The sequence below is a fragment of the Engraulis encrasicolus genome, unplaced genomic scaffold (genome assembly GCF_034702125.1).
Source record: "Engraulis encrasicolus isolate BLACKSEA-1 unplaced genomic scaffold, IST_EnEncr_1.0 scaffold_61_np1212, whole genome shotgun sequence".
Lineage (NCBI taxonomy): Eukaryota > Metazoa > Chordata > Actinopteri > Clupeiformes > Engraulidae > Engraulis > Engraulis encrasicolus.
Window position 1 is genome coordinate 30,746 of NW_026945939.1, and position 25,936 is coordinate 56,681.

The window sequence follows — 25,936 nt, forward strand, 5'->3', positions numbered from 1 at the left end:
AAGTGATTCATAGCAATTTTTATTTTTGCTTGAACAATAATTTGGACAGGCACGGAATCTTCTGTGCTTTAATTCACAAATGAATGGCTTTATAGACCTGAAAGCACCACTAATGTTGATTTTGCTATACAAAATGTCTGCCATCTTGGATTTTGAGTTGATGTAATGGCTGACTTCACATTCATTTAACAAATATTACCAATGCAAGTCAACAATGGCTTTATGGACTTAAAAATATAAATATGCCATTTTTGCCATATGTGAATTCGGCCATCTTGGATTTTGCCACAAAAAATGAAGGAAAGCATTCGAAACAAGTTGTTTTCTATTCAATGTTGAACCTTAAAACAGCATTAATGGTGAAATGTCTTCACACAATGGCAGCCATCTTGGATTTGCCACTAAACGTTAAAGGGGGTGGGGGTTCTAGAAGTTAAAAATTCTGGAAAAATGAAATGTTCCAAAACTTACATGGACCTACACTATTTGGTTGTTATCAGACTTGTTCCCAGAGGCGGACATTACATAAGGCAAACTTAGGCAATTGCCTCGGGCCACGACCGATTCTGCCATTCATAGGGGCCCCAAGTGTCACACCAGTCGCAATAAACACACAAAAAAGTAGGCCTAATCTTAATTTGTCATTTATGTAAAGTATTCGAAGATATACGTATACAAGACAAAATACAGAGACAAAATATCACCCTCACAACGTCCATGCCTATTGGGACAAGTTTAAAGATGACATGTATGAAGAATGACTTTTGAGGGCCCCATGTTTTTATTTTGCCTAGGCTAGGGCCCCAAAATGGCCAGACCCGCTCCTGCTTGTTCCACAAGTGTGTGGTGGTGTGTAAGGGGTGCCATACAACTGTGAAGAAATCCTTTATAGTCTTAAGTGCAGAACAGGACAGAACTCAAATGTGAACTTTGATCAGTAGTATGATGCTCTGACAATATGCTGTACAATGACTGTTAAAGTGGAGTTTGGTTATTTTGCATTTTGTAATTTCCAAAGGCAGACAGGTCATTCCCTGTCAACTGAACAATTCTTCATACACATAACACAGATTGAGGGTGTGTGACTAAACCAACACAAACACACTTATTTTAGAAAGCAGTAAATTCAAGAAGCCAAGTGTTAATTTTTCATTAGGTTAGAAACATCCAGCATTAATTTTGTGTTACTTTGTTTTAAGTATTTAAACTACGCAAGTGTCTAATGTCAGGGGCAATTGCAAATGCTGCAAAATGACTAAAAACAGTTTTGTGAACAGACTGCTGATTTCTCATGTTTCTCTTGTAATCAGGTAATGAGTTGAGGTGCTGCCATCTGGTGGAGGAAAGGGTCAGTACAGGCTCCTCAGGATGAGTTCCCCTGGCAAACAGGAGTCCCAGCTGGGGGAAGAACCGGAGGCTCAAACTCACAGGTAACATCAGTTACAGCTTCAACTTGAACTTTTCACCTGGCAGGTCTCCTTCATGTGGTACCAATAACTTCTTCATATCTCATACACACCTTTACAAACCTGGTCAAAAAGAGCATCTAAAACAGTGTGTTCAGTTCAATTACCTCCGCCAAGTAGGTTATGTTTTCGGTCGCGTTGGTCTATCTGTCTGTCTGTCTATTTGTCGGTCTGTTTGTCTGTCTGTCTGTCAGCAAGATAACTGAAAAACTTATGAACTTATGTGTTGTTGGAAAGCGCCAAAGGAACAAGTGATTGCATTTTGGTGGGGATCTGGATCACAAACCTGAAGCAGGATTAAAAAAAGGATTCTGCACCATTGCTAGCCTACAAATCTAGACGCCCCTAGTAACCGCAAATTGAATTGCAGGACAGGACGAATTTTGACATTCCAGTTTGTAACTCCACAAAAAGAAGGCAGAACAAATTAAATAAAAATAGGGTGTAGCATAGTCAGATGCTCCATCAAACAGCCTCCTTGGCGGAGGTGTGCACTCTCTGAGTGCATTTCTATTTCTTGATTTTGATCGGCTGTTCCAAGCCATAGACCACTAAAGTCTTGGAACCAGGGGTGGGGTTTTGGCCAGATTTTGGTCTATGCTAAGTTGAGTGTGCTTCTATATTAGGGCCTCGAAAAGGACCAGGATCTGTTGAGTCCATGGGGAGCAGGGCCGGCCCGAGGCATAAACAAACTATGTGATGGCCCCACGCCACCAGGTTCCCCCGTGAGCAGCAAAGTTCCAGGAAGAAATTAACTATCCACCATTTTCCCAAGTTTTTACCATATTTCTTTCTCATGTACCACTTACTGCCACAATGGCACACAATGGAATGGGTACACAATCTAGACGCAGCCTACATCCTTAAAGCGGCGTACACACACAAAGCTAGCTTTTCGCTTGCTCGCCTACTCGCCACTCTTTCATGGAACGTTCACTGAAAGTTCCCGCGGCTTTAACTGCCAATGAACAGGCGAGAAGTACCGAACTCTGCATTCCAATTGGTTACTCGCTTACTCGCCTCGCTGGAAGATAAAATATTTTCAACTCGGAATCCGCCCACATCGCATCGCTTGTACAGTGCTCGCCTACTCGCCTGCGAGTCTCGCTGGAACACATCGACATTCTATTGACTTCATCCGCTGAGCGAGTAACTAGTAGCGACGTGTGTGTACGGCCCTTAACCCTCTGGGGGCTGAGTAGGTGGTGGTATGTGGGCCCCGGATTAAATTTTGCTTAGGGTCCCATAAAAGCTTGGGCCGACCCTGATGGGGAGTGACTGGTCTAAATATGATGGCCCTTGCATGGCAGAAAGGTATTAGACTGGTGCCAATGTATTATGCAAAAAGTCTTACTTTGTCCATTTGGGTGTGCTGATTTCAAAACTGCAATTTTCCAAGCTCTACCTGACCTCTGTTGACCTCTAGAAGTTAGGCCTATTGAACTGTAACTAAGGTAACTTAGCAGGCATGCTTATAATGCTTACATGCTGATTATGCTAACCAGACCCGGCAGCAGAATCAAGCTATTGGACATCATGTACCAAGTTTCATGAACTAAACAAGGAACACCTTGTCCTCTGTTTTAACCCTTTATTCTAGCAGGCTCTCCAGGAAGGGACCAGGTTCTGGTGTGTCCAGAGCTCCATCCATGAGGAGTGACTGGTCAAAAGAAGAGCCCCCTTACATGGCAGAAGGGGAAAGGTAGACATGGGCAGACATTGGTATACGTATGTGAATCAGGGGCGTCAGCTGGCTTAATACTATACAGGAGCACAGCAGGGCACAGAAAAAGAATGGCAAGCATGCAAAGCACGCGAGCAATTTTTGCTTGCACTTTAATTTTAGAAAAGCATAACAAATTGCAAAAATAGCATAATAAAACGCAAATAATTCAGGTTTTATTCAATGTATCTTAACTAGCTTGTTTCTCAATAAGTAGCCTAATTTTGCCATACTTAATTAGGCCTATGCATAGGCTACTTTCATTGCCTTGACACAGTTGGGCCTACTGGTCCATTTACTCTTTGCAATAATGACTTAGCCTAACTTCACCATAACATCATTGTTATGATAGAGCAGAGATATTTAAGTAACAGATTAAGACTTGGTCAATACAATTTTGCTGACAGGTTATAACAGAGGCTCTGCGCAAAGGGGTTATTAGCCTACTACAGTGGGGTATTTGGATAGCCTATGTGTGTGAATATGGTCAAAGAAAAATAATAGTCATGCCTCATAGCCTACTTCATCCATCAATAGGCCTAAACAAATTCTGAAAATAAATGCATTCAGATAGATTGGTTGTCTTTCATAGGAAAAATCTACTAATCTTCCATAGGCATAGCTATTACCATTTTACTGGGGAATTGCTGCTGCAACCTGCAGATGCTTGGTAATTCACTAACAATGACTACCATTAACAGCTATCAAGAGTGCTAAACTTCTCTATATGTAACACTGGACGGATTTTCAACAACACAAAAACGGCAATTTACACATTCTAAAGATCAATTTAGGCTCAAAATAACTAATTGAAAATTCCTAACGATGTCACAGGTTTTTTTTACAAGGGTCTACATTATTCTCAACACTCCCAAAACGGACATTTGACAAACAAGTAGTAGGCCTATTCACAAAGATTGAACGATGCACACAAATGGCTAAAATTAGGCAAAAATAAAGTGTAGCTTGTATTCCTGCTGAAACGAAGTCAAAACCCAAAACCCATGACACTGACTGGAAGAAGCACTCGCTCATTGAACTGCACCCTATAGAGTTCGCAAGTCACCGGGAAGCATGTAGTAGACGGCAGTCTTTCTTGTTAGCATTTAAGGACTTCCCGGTTCCCACGAGCGATCGAAAATGAATGGGGACCGGTCTCAAATAAGGCGTGTGTGCAAAAATGCGATTAGCGTACCCCCACAAACTGACATGGGTGTTAAAAATGGTTACATACCACCATTCAGACATACCGCCATTCCAACATTGATGTTCAATTGTCTGAATGGTGGTATCGAATTTTCCATCTCCGTGCGTCACTCGGAGCAAATGCAAATTTCAGCACCACACAAGTGGACAGCTCCGGGCACACCGTTGAAGGTGTAAGCTCACGTCACTCGGACCAAACACAGATTTCAGCACCAGGCACGTGGACACCACCGTTTAGATGTAGGCTCGCGCGTGAAAAGCTCCCCATAAGAGAACCGTAGTGTCAGAATGGCGGTATGATTAAGTGTGGAGGTGTGTCGGAATGGCAGTATGCTACAATGGAACACAATGGAATGGGTACACAATCTACAGGCAGCCTACGTACGTATGTCCTTAACTCCTACCCCTCACTCGTGCAAGTAGCCTAAATGATGCCGAGTAGGTAGTAGTATGGGGGGAAAGTAGGTGGTGGAATGGGGGGCCCCGGATTCAATTTTGCTTAGGGCCCCATAAAGGCGTGGACCGGCCCTGACGGGGAGTGACTGGTCTAAAGATGATGGCCCTTACATGGCAGAAAGGGGAAAGATATTAGACTGGTGCCAGAATTGCAAGGAGTTAAGGGCATTTTTGAGACAAATATCTTATTTTGTCAATTTATTATGCAAATATCTTATTTTGTCAATGTTGGTGTGCTGATTTCAAAACTGTAAGATGCAGAGTCCTGTCTGACCTCAGTTGACCTCTAGAGGTCATTGAACATTAACTAAGGTCACTTAGCAGGCATGCTTATAATGCTTCCATGCTGGTTATGCTAACCAGATCCAGCAGCAGAATCAAGCTATTGGACATCATGTACCAAGTTTCATGAACTAAACAAGGAACACCTTGTCCTCTGTTTTAACCCTTTATTCTAGCAGGCTCTCCAGGAAAAGACCAGGATCTGGTGTGTCCAGATCGCAATCCATGAGGAGTGACTGGTCAAAAGAAGAGTCCTCTTTCATGGGAGAAGGGGAAAGGTAGGCATAGCAAGATATTGGAGTACAATTTTAGCATGTGAACTGGCCTCAATGACATGTCTTAGTTACATGGTTTAAGGGTGGAAGTTGGAGGAAATTCACTGCGCCTACGGTGGCAAAATAAGGACTAATAAAAAATGTCTGTCTGCATTAACTCTTTTTGTACCAGGCTCTCCAGGAAGGAAACAGGGTCTCCATCCATGAGGAGTGACTGGTCAAAAGAAGAGCCCCCTTTCATGGCAGAAGGGGACAGGTAGGCACATTCGAATATACCAGATATTGGTGTACGCATGTGAATCAGGGTCGTCAGCAGGCCCAATACTATACAGGGGCACAATAGGGCACAGAAAAAGAATGGCGAGCATGCAAAGCACGCGAGCAATTTTTGCTTGCACTTTAATTTTAGAAAAGCATAACAAATAGCAAATAGCATAATACAACGCAAGTAATTAAGGTTGTATTCAATGTATCTTTACTAGCTTGTTTCTCAATAAGTAGCCTATTTTTCTTTCTTAATCAGGCCTATGCATAGCCTACTTTCATTGCCTTGACGCATATGGGCCCACCAGTCCATTCACTCTTTGCTGAAATGACTTAGCCTAATTACACTATAACAGCATTGTTATGACATAGCAGATAGATTTAAGTAACTGATTAAGAATTGATCATTACAAATTTGCTGACAGGTTATAACACATGCTCTGTGCTAAGGGGTCATTAGCCTACTACAGTGGGGAAGGCTACTGCTTCATGCCTCATAGCCTACTTCATCCATCAATAGGCCTAAACAAATTCTGAAAATAAATGCATTCAGATAGTTTGTTTAGCTTTCATAGGAAAACTCGACTAATCTTCCACAGGGACAGCTATTATCATTTTACTAGGGAATTGCTGCTGCAACAGGCAGGTGCTTGGTAATTCACGCCTAACAATGGCGGTCATTAACAGCTATCAAGAGTGCTAAACTTCTCTGTATGAAACACTGGACGGATTTTTGACAATACCAACACAAAAACTGCAATTCACACATTCTAAAGATCAATTAAGGCTCAAAATAACTCATTGAAAATTCCTAACGAAGTCACAGGATTTTTTTTACAAGGGTCTACATTATTCTCAAAACTACCAAAACGGACATTTGAACATTAAAAACGGACAAATAGTAGACCTACTCACAAAGCTTGAACGATGCACACAAATGGCTGAAATTAGGCAAAAATAAAGTGTAGTTTGTATTCCTGCTGAAACAAAGTCAAAACCCAAAACCCATGACACTGACTGGAAGAAGCACTCGCTCATTGAAGTGCCCCCCATAGAGTTCACAAGTCACCCGGAAACATGTAGTAGACTGTAGTCTGATATAAGGACTTCCCGGTTCCCACCGACGAACGAAAATGAATGGGGACTAGTCTCAAATAAGGTGTGAGTGCAAGCACGCGATTAGCGAACCCCCGCAAACTGACAAGGGTTTTAAAAAGGGTTACATACCGCCATTCTGACATATCGCCATTCTGACATTGACGTTCAGTTGTCTGAATGACGGTATCGATTTTTCCATCTCCTTGCGTCACTCGGAGCAAACGCATATTTCAGCACCACGTACGTGGACAGCTCCGGGCACACCGTTTAGGTGTAGTCTCGGCGTGGACAGCTCCCCACAAGAGTAACATGGTGTCGGAATGGTGGTATCATTAAGTCAGTGATACTCACTGTTTTTTCCTCAAGAGCCACATTAGGAGAAAAAAAATCAGGAGGAGAGCCGCATGGAGCGCAACACCCCCTCCCCCCCCTTACTTTTCAGGGCCTTTCTTTTTTTTGTACTACTTCATGTACTACTGTACATGGTTGTACAAAGTAGTATTATTTATGCTAATTATTATTATTATTAGTAGTAGTATTGATAATTAAATAATTAGCATTATTAAACTATTAAATTATTCATTAATTACCCTATGTCAGCAAATGCTGTTAGGCCTCCTAGCTCACTTTTAAACACTAAAAGACACCTCTGCTGAAGGGCACTTTTACATCAAAGAGCAATAGGGCAGTTCAGTTTAACCTGGCGCTGACAGATGGCCAATACATGCAACCAGAGTCAAAACCAACACAAAAACAGAGGGACGAGTCCAGTTTTTGTTGTTTCTCTCTCTCTCTCTCTCTCTCTGGCGCTGTCTGCCAGCATATTTTTGATGGCTGATGGATAGACCTCCGGATCGTCATTCACAATGTAACGAGGACGGAATTAACAGATTGGCTCAAGAGTTATTGAGCTTGTGAAGGATGGTTGCCTGATGCTCTTGTGAACTTATTATCTATAAAAACGTGACGTCGCCGAAAGCACTGAGTTCTATCAGCTGTGCGGAGAGAGAGAGAGAGAGAGAGAGAGAAAGTATACGTTTCCAACTTGCAGCATTCCAACGCGACTCCACGTGCTTTATTCGCGCTCTGCTTGCCTTCATTGCCCGTTTGACAGCGCCAGGTTAAACTGAACAGCAATTTGGGAGGCGATCACCAAGCAATCTGCGCGAGAGTTTTACACCAGGCGCGAAAATGAACAGCGATTTGCGATGTGGTCACCAACAAAGCAATCTGCGCGAGAGAGTTGCATCAGGCGCGTGCACGCATCATTCACAATGTATGATGGAATTACTCGTTTGATGTGGACAAGATAATTTATTGGTCTCCGCCATTGAGTGTCGTGGCGTTGTTGTGAAGGATGTTTGCCGAATTAGGTTAAGTTTCGAAGCTCTTTTCTCTGCTGATAGACGACCCCCAGCCATTTAGAATGTAAAGCCCTCTGTTTTTAAAATAATGCAAAACTAAGCCACCAATGAAAATGTGAACAAACGTCCATAAAAATGACAGCCAATGCATTTTCAAATAAGATCTGTGATTGATTTTCGCGGCTCACTTCGGAGGAGAAATGTGGCTTGCTGCGCGCCCGAGTCAAATTTGTCAGTAAATAAACGACGACGCATGGGGTGCTGGGTCAGCCAGGTGGAAAAAAAGAGATTTTGATGAAGACGTGCCCATAGCCTAGCCTACTTGGCGTGATGCAGATGACTGTGGTGCGTGTTTATTGTATAGGCCTATTTATGTAGGCATGGCAGATTTTAAATGTAGGTCTGTTGATTGTGTTGGGCTATAGCCTAATATTTTTTTCTATAACATTGCGAGTCGCCAAGTTAGGCACGCGAGCCGCGCAATGAGTAACAGGGGATGTGTTGATGTGTGTCGGAATGGCAGTATGTCGGAATGGCGGTTGCCCCCCATTAAAATTAGGCTGTAGAGATGACAAGATTGATCATTTTTGTGTCAAACGGCAACATAAATACGATGTTGCTATCACATGCTTAACCCGGAAAACTGGCAGACTACAGGAGGGAGATTTCACGAGCCGTGACCATGGTAACCCACGGCAAACTGCCACAAAACTTACTATTTCTAACCAAGCTCTGATACAGGTTGTTTTTCACTTCTGGTAACACTCTTTTGATAAAACTTAAAAAGTGACATTACTGCAATTACTCTATTCGTAATGAATCGTGTTTTATTCTTTATCATCAGGGAGGAAGAGAAAAGATATGAACCAGGCACCACCAGCTGCAGTCAGGATAAGCAACGAGATCTACTTCGTATTTTTGAAGTAAGTGATTCAGTTTGCATCTGACTTAACTCTTCCACTCTGATGTTACAGCAGATTCTCTGTTCAGTAAATCCATCTGTTTTGAAGCAGTCAATAACTGATTCATTCATCGACCGACATACAGTATATTGATTGATCAATTGATTTCAGCGTTCATTTCATATTAGCCACTGAATACATAAACGTACTATTTTTTTTAAGCTCTGTTGAATACGTAGATCTTATTTACATGTAAATGAATATGTATATACGTAAACCATTTGGACCTTTTGTTTACAATGTAAATTTATAAATAATAATAATAATAATAAATGAGTGAAACAGATATGTGTGAACGAGACAAATGCAAGAAATCTGCTTTTCAAAGTTTTCAAAAACAATGGCTTTATTGATACTTGATACAAAGACTTGATAAAAAGCCAATCCCATGGTGAGGGAATCCCATGTAAATGTGTATTGATGTAAAAATTGGGTTTTAATTTTGAGATTCATATTAATCCATGCAAAATGCCATTACAGGTAAACAAAGCCATAGTGGAAATTGAAAGATTTAGACTAACTTTTTATATGAACTGGAAATTGTGCAAATAGCTACATGAAAATATTCCAATCTATTACAATGGCAGTCACACCTTGAAGAACAAACCAAATCAAGTGCTCAGGTCTGGACAGTAAATGCTAAAAGTGTGTGACATGTGCTTCACAGTAAGGGCCCGTGTGATGTATGCTTGTATGGGATGTGTGATGTAGGTGCTAGAAGAGAAGATGGTCACCTTTTTAAAGAATGAGCTGCAGAGGTTTAAGCAGATTCTTAGTCCAGACTACCAGGAAACCCTTGAGATGAAATCAGATTATGAAAGTGATGCCAGAGAAGGAGCTCTCAAGATGGCATTGCACTTCCTTTGCCAGATGAAACACCAGGATCTTGCTGATAAACTCAACGAAAGTAAGAATGTTTTTCTTGTTAGTAACACTGTAATTCTACATCATGAAAAAAAAATGTTCCTTCTCGCTTTATCTTTCTTGTTGCTTATGTTGTATTTGTATTTAACCAGATGAGCTCAATATAATTTGTCAGAATGACTTGAAAAGAAATCTCAAGAGCAGATACCAGAACGTGTTTGAAGGAATAGCCAAACCCGGAAACTCTGTTCTGCTGCAAAAGATGTACACAGACCTCTACATCACAGAGGGAGGAAGTGGGAAAGTAAATGAGGAGCATGAAGTCAGGCAGATTGAGTACAGATCCAAGAGATCAGCTGATCAGGACAAACCAATCAAATGCTGTGACATCTTTAAGCCTTCATCTGGTCAGGACAAACCAAACAGGAGAGTTCTCACTACCGGGGTGGCTGGCATTGGCAAAACTATCTCTGTGCACAAGTACATCCTGGACTGGGCTGAGGGAAAGGACAACCAAGAAATTAATTTCATCTTCCCACTGTGCTTTCGGGAGCTCAACCTCGTGAAAGACAAAGAGTGCTCTTTGATGGATCTTCTTAACCACTTCTTTCCAGAGACAAAGCAGTTGGCTATTAATAGCCAGAAGAAAAACAAAGTGCTTCTTGTGTTTGACGGCCTGGATGAATGTCGGCTCCAACTCAACTTCAAGAGAAATGAAAGTTTAGCTGATGTGACAGGTGTCACCTCACTGGATGTACTCTTGACAAATCTCATTAAGAGTAATCTGCTCCCCTCTGCTCTCATCTGGATAACCTCTCGACCAGCCGCAGCAAGTGCAATTCCTCCTGAGTGTGTTGATCTGGTGACAGAAGTGCAAGGGTTCAATAACTCACAGAAGGAGGAGTACTTCAGAAAGAGGATCAACAATGAGAGTATTGCATGTGAAATCATTTCACACATTAAATCATCAAGGAGCCTCCACATCATGTGTCACATACCTGTGTTCTGTTGGATTGCTGCTATGGTTCTTGAGATGATTTATTCCTCAGGACAAACAGAGATTCCAAAGACTTTGACAGAGCTGTACAACCATTTCCTTATTGTCCAAACCACACAGAGAAGAAGCAAACTTGTGAATGATACTGACCCACAATGGAACCATGAGCTGATCCTCCATCTTGGAAAGCTGGCCTATGAACAGTTGGAGAAAGACAACCTGATCTTTTATGAAGAAGACCTCAGAGAGTGTGGCATTGATGACAAAGATGCAACAGTGTTCTCAGGAGTATGCACCCAGATCTTCAGAGAAGAATCTGGGATCTTTCTTGGAACTGTATTCTGCTTTGTGCATCTCACTGTCCAGGAGTATCTCGCCGCTTTGTACGCGATGATGATGTTGGGTATTGAAAAGAAAGACATAATATCCTCACCACATTCACCTCCAGTGATGAAATCGATAATCACCTTGCAAAAGAATGCTGTGGACAAAGCTTTGGCTCATGAAGATGGACACTTCGACCTCTTCCTTCGCTTCCTTCTTGGCCTCTCTCTGGAATCCAATCAGACTCTCCTGCATGTTCTAACACCGCTGAGACAAATTAAGATGGACAATGATGAAACAATCAAATACATTAAGGAGAAGATCAGGGAGGCCTCTTCCTCAGAAAGGATGATCAACCTCTTCTATTGCCTGAATGAACTGAATGACCACTCCTTAATGGATGAAATCCAGAGCTTCCTTAATGCAGGGTCACTTGATGAAGTCCAACTATCATCTGGACAATGGTCAGCTCTAGTCTTTGTGCTGCTGACGTCAGACCAGAATCTGGATGTGTTTGACTTGAAGACCTACATCAGGTCTGATGAAGCTCTCCTGAGGCTGACACGAGTAGTGGAGGAATCCCACACAACTCTGTAAGTAATGGTGTAATGAAAATGTTAACAATTAATTGGCTCTGTTATGTGAGTTATGTATTATATATATATCAACTGGTCCCCTTTTAAATGCACAACATTGAAACGGTGCATGTTTCATAAAAACCTCAATATCTCCATTTGAACCTTCAATAACCAAATAATATGTGTCTCTTTTATTAGCTAGGGCGTAGGCCTATGTCACCTGGTAAGCTTTGGTATTAGTTCACCTGTAAATTAATTGTGGGATTGGCAAATGTGATTGGTCATGCCATATAGGCCCTACTGTAGACTAATTTGGAAATTATTGGATCCCATCGCTATAGCCTTGGTGACATTATTCATTCATTGTGTTGTTGTAAACATTTTGATGACTGCCAAATTTGGCTGCATGCCTTTCATCACATAATTTTTTAAGCAAGTAAAGAGGTGGATCGCACTCAGGGTCTTCTCGTCTCCCTCAGTGCGATCCACCTCTTTACTGGCTAAGTTTATTCAATTGGAGACGCACCACACGGAAGACCGCGGTGTAACTATCAATTGTTTTGCCACAATATTAAATGGCGCAGCTATTAATATCCACCCATAATATATAGTGAATGATATTACTACGGTGGTCAACCGTGCCCTTGGGGAACGAGAACGCTTTGGGATCACGGTCACTCAAGCTCACAACACAATTTTGATTAACCTTAAATCTAGTGAACTGGATACCTTTTCATCCGCTCTCTGTTCATCACTATCCCAACCACTGTTCACCGTTATTAATTTTCCAACCCTTCGTACAAACTTCAACTTGGCAGACGAGAGAAAGCTGATTTGGTTGACAGGGAAAACACTCGGTGAACAATGAACTCCGCCAAAGTTCGATTTCATTGTTTTCAATAGAACAACGCACACTGGCGCCAATGTCCGCGGACATTCGCTGATGTCGGATCACCTGAAATTTGGTTTGGGGGTCCGAATTATGTCGGAAGCAAAGTGCGCCGCAGTGCGGTGGGAGCCAATGTGCGGCTGGCCAAATGTAGTAGTGAACTGAATACCTTTCCCTCCTTGGCGCTTGACTGTTAACCTCTTTTCGCCGTTATTAATATCTCTCCACCCTTTGTGAATTCAACGGAACAGGGAAACACTCTGAGAACAATAAACCCAGCGAAAGCTGATTTGGTTGACAGGGCAAACACTCGGAGAACAATTAACTCCGCGAAGATATATGCCATATTGTAGGCACTATTATTTGGTGTGATATTGGCTACGCAGCCATATAGGCTCAGAAAATCTGCATGTGATAGCCTACATGCTGGCTGTGGTCACTGTCCATCCACCTCGCAAGCGCGCCCTGTCATTGCTCAATTCACCTCGACCACCCTGTGGCAGGCCGTGAAATAGCAGCAAACGAACAAACGGACATGCCACCACAGAAATCGGGCGATCACATAACTTCCTGGTAAAAGCTTGTTGAGACACACAGTTTTCACCGACTAAGAGTGTAAAGTCTACACTTTCAAAAGAGCCATGTTTCAGTGGCCCTATTTCATAATATACTGTAACTACAAAAAAAATGCAAAAAAGGGTTTAGAAAGCCGGTGTGCGAGATCAACGTGGGAGTTCGATTAACTGGGGATGATATGTTTACATCCAGCACAGCTACATTTACCTTATGCAGTTGCCGATTCGAGCCTAATGTTGTGTCATCACAGATTGTCTAGGAAGTCTTAGGGGTGACCTGCACCGTGAGGCTCGAATCGGACCGCAACTTCATTAGGTAGCCTAAATGTAGGCCTTGTTGCGCCGATTGTAAACAGATGTTGGTGATGCCATCCCAACTTAATCGAGCCCCATGTTGATCTTGCACACCGGTAATCTATGACGTAATTACGTAAACACTGCCGGTATTCAATGTGTTAATACTCACTGGTTGCCCTTTGCCATTTCAGGGTTGACAGCTGTGGCCTCTCTGAATGGAGCTGTGAAACACTAGCATCTGTCCTATGCAAAGAATCATCAAAACTCAGACACCTGGATCTCAGTGACAACCACATTGGAGATGTTGGAGTCAAGAAACTGTGTATAGGACTGGAGAGCGCCAACTGTGCACTTGAGACACTGAGGTTATAGGCCTACATGATATCTTTGTAATAATATACAGTAAATTCCACTGTCCTGCCTGTTGTTGTTGCTTGACATCTGCATGCTAATAGCTCAATTAGTAATTGTTTTACATTTTACAGTACAACAGGTTATTTATGTTGCAGAATTAGTCATTGCCTAACCCTAACCCAAGGTCGATATCATGACAATTCTTAAGTGATTCTGAAGGGCCATTTGTCATGGCAATTTTCTTAATATCATCCAGTCACTTTAACCCTCTGAGGTCTAAGGCCTTTCAGAGGCTTTTAGGCTGCTTGCACCACCCTGACATTTTCAAGTATTTTCAACTAACAGTAAGCATCTATGCAAAAGTGGAATATATGGTTGTATTGTGAAAAGCCTGACAAGAAATAATCTGAAAAAAAAAATGGATGTCATACAAACATGTTTTATTTAAATTGAGTATAAACACTGTACAAAAAAACAGGTTTCAGAGGTCTTCAAAAAGTTCAAGAAAACACACAATAAATATATCTAGCCAAGAATTTTGAAGTTTGAATCTTGTAAACAAATGTGTTGGCAGCATAAAAGTGAAAAGGGCATTTAGAAATGTTTTGTTGTTTTCATACAAAATGCAAAAAAGAATGACTATGTCACTGCCACTGCCTGTCTCATTTGAATACTAATGAGATAGGTGTGAACAAACCTCTAATGGCCCACACTCCCCTGTCAATCCCCATGTGCTCTGATAGCCCCAACCCCCCTGTCACTCTACGTCTGCTGTGGCAGGACACTGTCTTTGCCTCTGAAAGGGGCGTGTTGTCACCTCTGAATAGCCACTCAAGCACCAGTACTTTACATGTGAATAGCTATAGGTGTGGCTGCTACAGGCAGAGAGTACAGAATATGCGAAGATTTCTTTTCACTTTCTTTAAATTGGGCCAGCTATATAATTTATTTTATATATATATATATATATATATATATATATATATATATATATATATATATGAAATATGGAAGGTCTGAGGTTTCTAATGGTGTAACTTATGTGTTTCAATGACAAAAACTCACAGAGTTACAGATTTGTTTTTGGAGACATGTCAAATTGCCCTCTCAAGGGCAATTAGACCTCTATGGGTTAAAACTTTGCCGTGTAACCCTAGCTATGGACATAGGAATGTGCATATAAGCAATCCAAACACGTATTGTCTACAATGCTAATCAATTGTAATTTCAATTGTAATTTGATTGGAAGGCTTTGTGTAGTCTGATCCAGTTGTCATAATGTACACATTTTCCGATTTCGTTTCTGGAAGATTTCCATGATATATGCCAAGGTCTACTGTATTGCCAATGCCAATGCGCAATTTGACTGTAAAGAAACACTCTATTTGGATCAGATGTAGCCTAGAAATCTAGAGGCCCCTAGTGACCGCAAATTGAATGTACTCCCGGGGGCAGTCTAGCGGACCCCGGTCGTTTTGCGAGGCTGAAAGTTATCCGATGACAGGGCCAATCAAATCGCGATGGGGGCCATGCTACCTAGTAAACACAGGAAACAGAAGAAACAACGTGGCCGTCCGTGCTACTTACAGCACGAAAGTTTTTACTTAATTTAAAAAGCATGGATGATAATACATTTCGTGGCTGACATGGATTGATGTAAAAATACACCATGAACTTATCGGACACAAATAGATCACAACACATTACCATTTGATCGTTCAATGTTTTAAGATAGCTCAGTAAGCTAATTTGAGCATTTTACAGAACCAGATAGTCACACGCTATTATCAGACCACTAGGCCTACTGTAGGTGTAGAATGAAATTGCTGCCCCAATTTCTAATAAGGTACATGCCATTAAAAACGAGACATTTGGGAGCTGAGTCGTTGAGTAGCTTCTAAATAGATGGGAATGACACCTAGTCTACCAAGCTAGTGGCTAGCCAACCTGTCGTCAATAACACAGAGCTATGTATCCAGCCATTATATGCCTGCCCCAAATTCTAATCAGATCCATTTAATTAAAAATGAGACATTTGGGAGCTTTGAAAGTCTTTAAGTAGCTTACTAAATAGATGGGAATGACAGTCTATCGAGCTAGCGGCTAGCCAACCTGTCGTCAATTACACAGAGCTAGGTATCCAGAAGTGTATTAGTTACACAGCTAGCTAGCTAACACCGAACATGCCATATTGACAACAATCATAAATATAACCAAGTCCCAAATTGTTCAACATTTAGCTGGGCCATGTGGTTGAAAACGAGGCATTTTTGAACTGTGTAGGTGAAAACACGATATTATGAATTATTAGGAAACTTGTTTGTGGCTGTGGTGATCACACGCATTCACTGCTATGACGGCTTGAAGTTGCCGCTTCACCTACAAAGGGGCGTGTCGCGTGTACGTTCTGAAAGACAGCTGTGACGTTACCAGTGTTAATTTCGTCAACTTTTTTTTATTTAGTCTTAGTCTTAGTCACAATGACGAAAATCAATTTTAGTCTTAGTCATATTTTAGTCATTGCCTTCCCAATTTAGTCTTAGTCTTAGTCAAAATGACGAAAATCAATTTTAGTCATAGTCAAATTTTAGTCGTTTTAGTCATTTTCGTCAATATTTCAAATTTTAGTCATCTTAGTCAATATTGTGGTGTAAAATAAATAACCTACAATGGCTACTGTTATTTCAGAAAGTATTACTAATATAGCCTATTGCAGCAAATATTCACCTTGTTACTTGGTCATTTTCCACCAAAACCCAAATCAGTCATTTCAACATCAGAGCAAAAGAGCATCGCGCGCACACACACGCACACACACACACACACACACACACACACACACACACACACACACACACACACACACACACACACACACACACACACACACACACACACACACTTCCAGGTGCAGGCTGCTCTCTCTCTCTCTCTCTCTCTCTCTCTCTCTCTCTCTCTCTCTCTCTCTCTCTCTCTCTCTCTCTCTCTCTCTCGTGCATTAGAAGCTGCTGCATATTATTTGATTTTGAGTTTGATCACGGAGGAAGCTAGCCTACATGCTCTTCTTCACCTGACCGCGTGACTTACAGCCTGCAGATTGCCGGCAGTGGGAAGACCAGACATCCCAAGTCTCCATGAAGTTCAAGAAGTCTCCCTGATAGTGGCTTCCCGATGACCACGAGTCAGATAAAATATTGCTGATGTTAGACTATGCAAGTTAGCGTTTTTTGTTTTCAATTGGCAATGCGAGCAATAATGACTCCTTCGGCATGCGTGGAATAGGCTTAAATAGATTGCGCGAGCACACTTCGTATGCCCTGCAAAAGTCCCAGGAAAAATAGTTAGGCAGGGGTATGCAGACTGGACGATAGAAAGGACATGCACATACAAATATTTAAACACTAATGCTGTTTTGTTTGTAGGGGGTGTCGAGGCTCGATAAGCATGACCTGAAAAGAGTTTTTGGAACTTGGGAAGACGCATGGAAATGCTGTCGACTTCCTTGGGTCTTTTAGCGTTGCTCTCGACGAGAACAAGTTTCAAATCTCAACAGTTTAAAACTCCTTAGCGATCGCCCATCCATTGATTCTTTTCAAAACTACAGTAGCCGTGCCTCTGTTTAGACAGGCCAACTTTCCCCCCGCTGGCGCGCGCTCCCGCGGTGACTGATTTAAATAAATTCACAAATCCGACCTTCATGATTTGCTTGCGAACTGCCTACTCATGTGGTTAAACAACAAATATAGCAAACATTACAAAAAAAGAACAGACAACGAACGCCGGGCAGCCTAAGCAAAAGCAGAAAAGCGAAAAGTGAAATGGAGAATAGTGGAAGCTCGAGGAGGTTTAACATGACAGTATCAGAGGAGGATTGGCGCGACGACTGTCATTACTGCAGAAACACATGTCTTCGTCATGGACAAGAGGGTTGTTGAACATGTTTCAAAATTAACACTTCCCTCAACGTCGGCTATTTTTTCTCTTTCTCTGGGAATGTTTTAGGACCTAAACTCAACTTAAATGGACTCACTGAACTACTAGGCTACAGAACTACTGACTGAGCCGCGCCATGCACTGGCTGGCTGCCAGCAGAGACAAGCGAGGCAACACAGCGTGAGCGTGCAATCACCTATGAAGTTCAAGACACTTAGGCCTTAGGCCTACAATTACAAATTAATTATAAATAATTATATTTTTTAATGTCCATTTATCCATGTCTTGTACATTTCGTCTCGTCTTAGTCTCCTTGACGAAAATATTTTTTTATTTTCGTCATATTTTTATTTGCTGGAGGCAATTTTTAGTGCGTCATCGTCAAGGGAAAAAGGGGCGTTGACGAAATATTTTCGTCATCGTCGTGGTTGACGAAATGAACACTGGACGTTACACAGAAGTGTGTGGAGATTGGTTGTTCCATCCTGTTGCGTGGCGTTGAGTACAGAGGCATTTTGACAGACAACCGTTTATCCCGCCCACACTTCCACCGAGAGACACTAGACCCCTGAACAGCTTTTTGCTGTACGGGTCTGGCTCACCGGGCTAGATCAGATGATCAGGTTAGATCAATTCCGAAAAAATGTGTTTCATGTCAGGATAGCCAATGAGCAAGATCAGACTATAGACCTCTCTCTGCAGTTTTTCAGACTAAACTCTTGGTTCTCCCTCCAAATTGTCAGACTAAACTCCTCTCTCTCCAGATTGTCAGCCTGTGGTGTAACAGGAAAAGGATATGCTGCTCTGGCCGCAGCTCTTAAATCAAACTCTTCACACCTGGAGGAGCTGGACCTGAGAGGAAACGACCCTGGAGACTCTGGAGTGAAGTTACTCATTGATCTATTACAGGACCCTCAATGTAAACTAAAGAGACTGAGGCAAGAGCTGTTTTGAAATTAAGTTATTAACCCATTGGCGCCGGTTGTTGCATAATGCAACATTGTTGATTTGTCATTATTTTCAAGATACTGTGTGTGCTTATAAATAAATAATACAACATAAAAGACAGTAACCAATATTATTATTTTATATTACTTGACAGACTGTTAAAGACTAGTGCAGCAGAGGAAGCCTGTGAGTATCTGACTTCAGTTCTGGGTAGAAACCCCTTACTCTTGACAGAGCTGGACCTGAGTGGCAAGATACCAGGAGATGCAGGAGTGAAGAATCTCTGTGCTCTACTAGAAGACTCACAGTGCAGAATCAAGACACTCGGGTTAGTGATTTCAAAATGTATGCTACACGAGAGGTTTTAAAATGTGTTTATTGGTGGTGTTTTCAACATGATTCTGGGGTGGCATTCTCGAAAGCGTCTTTGCTAACGATGGCAGCAACGTTCTTTCATAAGAGTGACTCAACTCTCTCTCGACAGCGACGCTCACCACTAAATACCAAGGGAATGGTATTATGTCTTAAGAACCAGGGGTCCGTTTCTCGACTCGTCTTCTTGGTTGTTTTTTGTTTTACATAATAGTACAGTACATAGCATGGTTTTCCACATGGTGTGTGTGTGTGTGTGTGTGTGTCTGTCTGTCTGTCTGTGTGTGTGTGTGTGTGTGTGTGTGTGTGTGCGCGCGCATGAGAGAGAGAGAAAGTGTGTGAACAGACTACAGACCTTTCTCTCCAGGTTGTCAGACTAAACTCTTCTCTGTCCAGATTGTCAGCCTGCATCGGAAGTATACATGCAGTGAAATTTGAGTATTTAGAATGCACATGGCCGCTGACAGCTTTGGCCAGGCCCAGTACAGAGTCACCTGAAAGCGCTCCCCCTCCCAACATGTACATACAATATAATGGGCATACAATTTTGAACCCCCTCTCTCCCTGGGCCTGGGACAACATACCTTACCATACCATTTCTTTTTTTCATTTGCGTGTGTTATCTCGTTATGAATCCTATATCATTTTCTTTTAGCAGCGCATTTCTTTACAATTTGCAATGTTCTTTGCCATTGCAATTGCTTTTCTGTTTGCAGCACGATTGACCCCCCTCTGTAGTATACTGCAGTTTGAAAGTGTTTTTGTTTTTGTTTTGTTTAAACATACAGTATGTAGGTATATGGTACATAACATTGTTTTTGTTTGTGTCTGTGTCTTGTGTGTGCGTGCATGTGGGCATATCAAACTTTTGACTTCCTCATTATGTGTGCTCGCAGGTGTGTGTGTGTGTGTGTTTACAATTACTGTGTGTGTCTGTGTGTGTGCGTGCGTGCGTGCGTGTGTGTTTATACAGTGGTGCTCATATGTTTACATAGGCTACCCCAGCAGAATACACGCTTTCTCTGAGATTTCTCACAAAATGTGACGGATTACACCAAACCTTTTTTTTGACTCATTGCTAGTGATTGGCTTAAGATATTTATTAGCAATATTCTGTGTTTACTCTTTCAAAAGCATGATCACAACCCAAACTACCCAAATGACCCTGTTCAAAAGTTTACATGATTCTGAATATGGCCCTGTTTAACATCAAGGACCGCTCTAAATTGTTTGTGGTAGTTGTGGATAAGGCTCTTAATGTTCTCAGATGACAAAACAGCACATTCTTCCTGGCAGAATGGTTGTTTCCTATAATATCTTTGGGTGTCTTGCTGGAACCTCACATTTGAGGTTTCCCCTGAGTGGCTCAATGATGTTGAGATTAGGAGAGTGAGATGGTCGCTCAAAAACCTTCATTTTATTCTTTCTGAAGCTAATGATGGGTTGATTTGGCTTTCTGTGTCGAAATATTGTCATGTTGGCACTGTTGGAATTTCAATTCAGAAATGCAATATGAGGGGTTTGGTTGGAATCAAGCCAATGGGCAAGGGAATCATTGCATTGCAATGATCATTGCAAGGGAAATTGTTCAGGAGGCATAGGACAACCAAAAAATAACTTCAGGTGAAATATAGGACAACATGAAAAAATGTTTTAAACTGTACAGGAAAGAGGCACTTGAGGAAAGATGGGCTGTTGGGGGTTGCCAGGAGAAAGCCATTACTACAAAAATGCAAACATGTTATTTTGCATATGATACACCAAATAGCATAGTGAGAAGCATCAGAATGCATGTGACAAAGTCATTTGGAAAAATTAGATCAATATGGAACTTTTTTCAGCCACTATTAACAGTACCATTTGGAGAACAGTCAACGGAGCCTATGATGAAAGTTACACCATGCCTTCTGTGAAAACATAGTTATGGACCATTGATATCATGGGGACATTTGAGTTACAAATGCACTACACTTTTGGTCCATACTCACAGAATGATGAATACATTGCCCTGTGAAAAATACTGACACTCATCAGCCTTGAATCTGCACATGGTCCATTGTTTGGACATGCCAACATGACAATATTTCAGCACAGAAAGCCAAATCAACCCGTCATTAGCTTCAGAAAGAATAAAATGAAGTTTTTGTGCGACCGTCTCACTCTTCTGATCTCAACATCATTGAGCCACTCAGGGGAAACCTCAAATGTGAGGTTCCAGCAAGACACCCAAAGGTATTATAGGAAACAACCATTCTGCCAGGAAGAATGTGCTGTTTTTTCATCTGAGAACATTAAGAGCCTTATCCACAACTACCACAAACAATTTAGAGCGGTCCCTGATGTTAAACAGGGCCATATTCAGCATCAGAAACTAGGGTATGTAAACTTTTGAACAGGGTCATTTGGGTAGTTTGGGTTGTGATCATGCTTTTGAAAGAGTAAACACAGAATACTGCTAATAAATATCTTAAGCCAGTCACTAGCAATGAGTGAAAAAAAAGGTTTTGTGTAATCCTTCATATTTTGAGAGAAATCGCCAAGAAAGCGTATATTCTGCTGGGGTATGTAAACATATGAGCACCACTGTACGTACAAGATTACACATTCCTGATTGACTGAAGGGTATAATGCAATCCTTTGGGTTAAAGTTAGGCTCAAATGCAAATTGTTAAATATGGATGGATTTGTAATGGCCAATCATAAACATTGTCTCTTTAAATAATGACCTAATAGGGGATTGATTCTTGTCATTAGAGCTTCTTGTCAATGGTTGCCATTCAGGGTTGATAGCTGTGGGCTCACTGGTCAGAGCTGTGCAACAGTTGCATCTGTCCTATGCAAAGAATCATCCAAGCTCAGAAAACTGGATCTCAGTGACAACTGCATTGGAGATGTTGGATTACAACAACTGTGTAGAGCAGTGTTTCCCAACCTTTTTTGTGACCAAGGCACACTTTTTCCCTTGAAAAAATCTCGCGGCACCACCAACCAAAAATGATGAACTAATGAAAACAAATTATTCTCTGATAAGAATGACTATAGCCTATTGTTAATATAGGCGGCTACAAAGTGTCTTGAATAGCAATCAAATAAACACAAAACTGTATTTTTTTAGTCATATTTTATATTTCCTCTTTCAAATAAAAAGTGCACTTAATGTTCACTTCTTAAAGGATAGTTCCGGCGTAAAATGAAAGTTTCACCATCGCTTTCCCATGCCACATAATGTATCTAATGATGAGCCATTCCGGGCAATGCCGCGCCGTTATGGAGTTAGCTAATTTTAAGCTTTTTGGTGAAAAACGCAGCCAACGCATCACGGCGGGGCCAATTATAAACCTATTCTTTTCTGATGTTTCCCCGCTATAAACAACTTCAAAAACGCTACACACTTCATCACAAAGGTCTCGTCAATCAAACCGAGGCACAGAGAATGTCATCGGACCACACAATCTTTCACTGGCCAGTGTTTTCAGAGGTGTCTCACTGTTGCAACTCTCTGACCCGGATGCAGGCTACTCAATCAGGTGGCTAGGTAGGCTGAACATGGTCCGCGGTTCGCACCGGCTGCGACCGTAAAATGAAAAGCTGGAAGCCCGACCGTTTTCACCGACTGCCACTGTCTAAACCAGCCATATTACGGGAATGGCTAATAGCATTAGAAGTGGACGAAACTGGCGTAAAAACCCGGAGGGATCGCTACCGTGTGTGCAGGCAGCAGATTTGAGAGTTGCATGGAGAGTAGCCTACAGGTAGGCAGACTACTCTTACAAAGTAATTGCAACACGGTATAATATAACATGGATTCAGCTTTGTAATAACACACCACTGGTGGTGTATTTACATCTGTAAGAGTACTTCTAGTACGACTTTATAAATTCCTCCAGCCCTCCTCCGTTGCGTAATGGTCCATCTGACCTCGCGCGCCCTGGTCATTAGAGTCTACTTCACTGAAACTACTCTAGCATGCTTGACATCAACCACATCGAATGCCTCAGGTCGCACAATTTCACAATTTCACTTGCCATCCCGCGCTATTTTGTTTTGACAGTGTATTTATTTCCTGTAGTGGGCTACATTTACTGTACCTGTAGGCTATGCCTTCCCAAAACAGAGTGCTTGCTGGCAAAGACGCGCGGTGTTGCAACCAGTTTCACAGATTCACAGACAGTCAAGATTCATGAGCCAGACACATTTACACATGTTTCTCTCTCTTCAAACATACCTCCATAGCCATGCGCCTTTTTGACACAGCATTCCTCTTTAGACGGTTTCGTTTAGGTGTTCCATCTCCCTTACTCTTCTTGTAGCCATCATCCATCATCCTCGAAATGCTCCCTCCACACACGGTAGTAGCGATCCCTCCGGGTTTTTATGTCAGTTTCGTCCACTTCTAATGCTATTAGCCATTCCCGTAATATGGCTGGTTTAGACAGTGGCAGTCGGTGAAAACGGTCGGGGTTCCAGCTTTTCATTTTACGGTCGTAGCCGGTGCGAACCGCGGACCCTGTTTAGCCTACCTAGCCACCTGATTGAGTAGCCTGCATCCGGGTCAGAGAGTTGCAACAGTGAGACACCTCTGAAAACACTGGCCAGTGAAAGATTCTCTGTGCCTCGGTTTGATTGACGAGACCTTTGTGATGAAGTGTGTAGCGTTTTTTAAGTTGTTTATAGCGGGGAAACATCAGAAAAGAATAGGTTTATAATTGGCCCCGCCGTGATACGTTGGCTGCGTTTTTCACCAAAAAGCTTAAAATAAGCTAACTCCATAACGGCGCGGCATTGCCCGGAATGGCTCATCATTAGATACATTATGTGGCATGGGAAAGCGATGGTGAAACTTTCATTTTACGCCGGAACTATCCTTTAAAGAAGCCATAAACTTCAAAGTAGGCCTACAATTTATACATTGTTTTTCTGTCCAAAAGCATTTTATTAGCAGGAATACAGAAAATAATGCTTATTCTGACAGTAGCAATATTTGGGAAATATTTCACTGGCAATGCATATGTACAAATATCAATCTCTGTATATTTTACTCACTTAATCTTAATGTGAAACCTATGCGTCTTTCACCTTTGGCTAAGGCCCGCCATAAAATGCTGTTTGACCACAATCACAGCGCTGCTAAAGGACGAGGTCGGTCAGAAGAAGTCGGACAGATTGACAGCGCTCCATGAACTCAAAGCGGAAATCTCATGTTTTCAAATGCAAGATATTACGGGCATATTATTATTAAAACTGATTAAAAATTGTGCCTGGGGTGTTTGTGACAAAGGTGCAAGTTTCCCCGAGAGGTAACAGGAGGTAATCGCTTTCCCCTTTCCCTAAAACCGGGCTAATTATGCTTAGCCTACCGGCAGTTGGATTGTCTTGAAGGGTCTCGGCATCCTCACACTCGACTAGAAAGCACGCGGACCAACAAACTACGTTGTGTGCTCAATCATGCCACTACCTCACTCGTTTAACTTTTCAGTAAGGTTGTAAGCAAAACACAAATCTGTTTCAGGGTCGGATTTTGGTTTTCTGACCTAATTAATGATGAAACAGCGCTAGCAAACTTGGCCTATCAGTCACGTTAGGATTGTTTTGACTAGCAGCTGATGGACATTATTTTGTTAGGCAACTGAAGATACATCAATGCAATTCGCTACCTGCTGCCACCTAGTGATAAGGAATTATTTCATGCTTAGGACGCCAGTCAACAGCAGACACTAGGCTACTAGAAAATGACATAGGCATTATTTGCTGATAATAACGATGAATTCACAGAAAAAAAAAAAAAATCCCCAAGAATTTTCCACGGCACACCTGACGTAGTGTGCCGCGGCACAGTGGTTGGGAAACACTGTGCAGTGGACTGGAGATCCCCACCTCTGCACTGGAGACACTGAGGTTATATATATAACATTTTTATAATAATATACTTTGTAAATCCTACTGTCGTGCTGGTCTTTGACACTTGGCATCTGCATGCTAATGGCCTAGTTGTTTTACATTTTGCAACAAAACAGACCAATGGCTACTCATGCTGCAGAATGAGTAATTTCATGAGTTATGGTCAATATTACTAATGACAATTCTTAAGTGATTCTGAAGGGTCATTTGTCATGGCAAGGCATTTAATATAATACAGTCACTTTAACATTTTGTAAACATAGTGATTCTAGTCATTGGCTGCTGTTTCCCCCTTCAGGGTCAATGGCTGTCTGCTCACATCACAGAGCTGTAAAACACTAGCATCCATCCTCTGCAAGGAATCATCAAATCTCAGAAACCTGGATCTTAGTGACAACTGCATTGGAGATGTTGGAGTCAAGAATCTGTGTATAGGACTGAGGAGCCCAAACTTGGTTTTGAAGGCACTGAGGTAAATCTCATAGGCATTTGTATTATAATATAGCTCTTCATTTATTTTATTATTGATTCTTGTCAATAGAGTGTCTAGTCACTGGTTGAACATTTCCCCTTCAGGGTCGATAGCTGTAAGCTCACTAAGCAGAGCTGTGCAACATTAGCCACCATCCTCTGCAAAGACTCATCGAAGCTCAGACACCTGGATCTCAGTGACAACCACATTGGAGATGATGGACTCCAACTACTGTGCAGTGGACTGAGGAGCAGAAACTGTGTTCTAGAAGCGCTGAGGTAAATCTCAAACTCTCTGTCTCTCTCACTCTCTGTATATATATACAAGGTATTTCATAAT

The 25,936-nt window shown here is 41.8% G+C and overlaps 1 protein-coding gene across 1 annotated transcript in view; it reads left to right on the plus strand.

Moving 5' to 3' along the window:
- Positions 1-1,368: 1,368 nt before the first annotated feature.
- Positions 1,369-25,936, plus strand: part of LOC134444597 (NACHT, LRR and PYD domains-containing protein 3-like) — a gene marked incomplete at its 3' end in the record, with an annotated part of 67,079 nt that continues 42,511 nt past the window's right edge. Inside the window, exons 1-11 of the mRNA XM_063193856.1 lie at positions 1,369-1,430; positions 3,070-3,168; positions 5,313-5,411; positions 5,581-5,664; positions 8,979-9,057; positions 9,808-10,003; positions 10,113-11,874; positions 13,812-13,985; positions 18,672-18,845; positions 25,424-25,597; positions 25,702-25,875. Of these exons, the coding sequence (XP_063049926.1) occupies positions 1,369-1,430; positions 3,070-3,168; positions 5,313-5,411; positions 5,581-5,664; positions 8,979-9,057; positions 9,808-10,003; positions 10,113-11,874; positions 13,812-13,985; positions 18,672-18,845; positions 25,424-25,597; positions 25,702-25,875 (3,077 nt within the window). The remainder of the gene's footprint in view (positions 1,431-3,069; positions 3,169-5,312; positions 5,412-5,580; positions 5,665-8,978; positions 9,058-9,807; positions 10,004-10,112; positions 11,875-13,811; positions 13,986-18,671; positions 18,846-25,423; positions 25,598-25,701; positions 25,876-25,936) is intronic.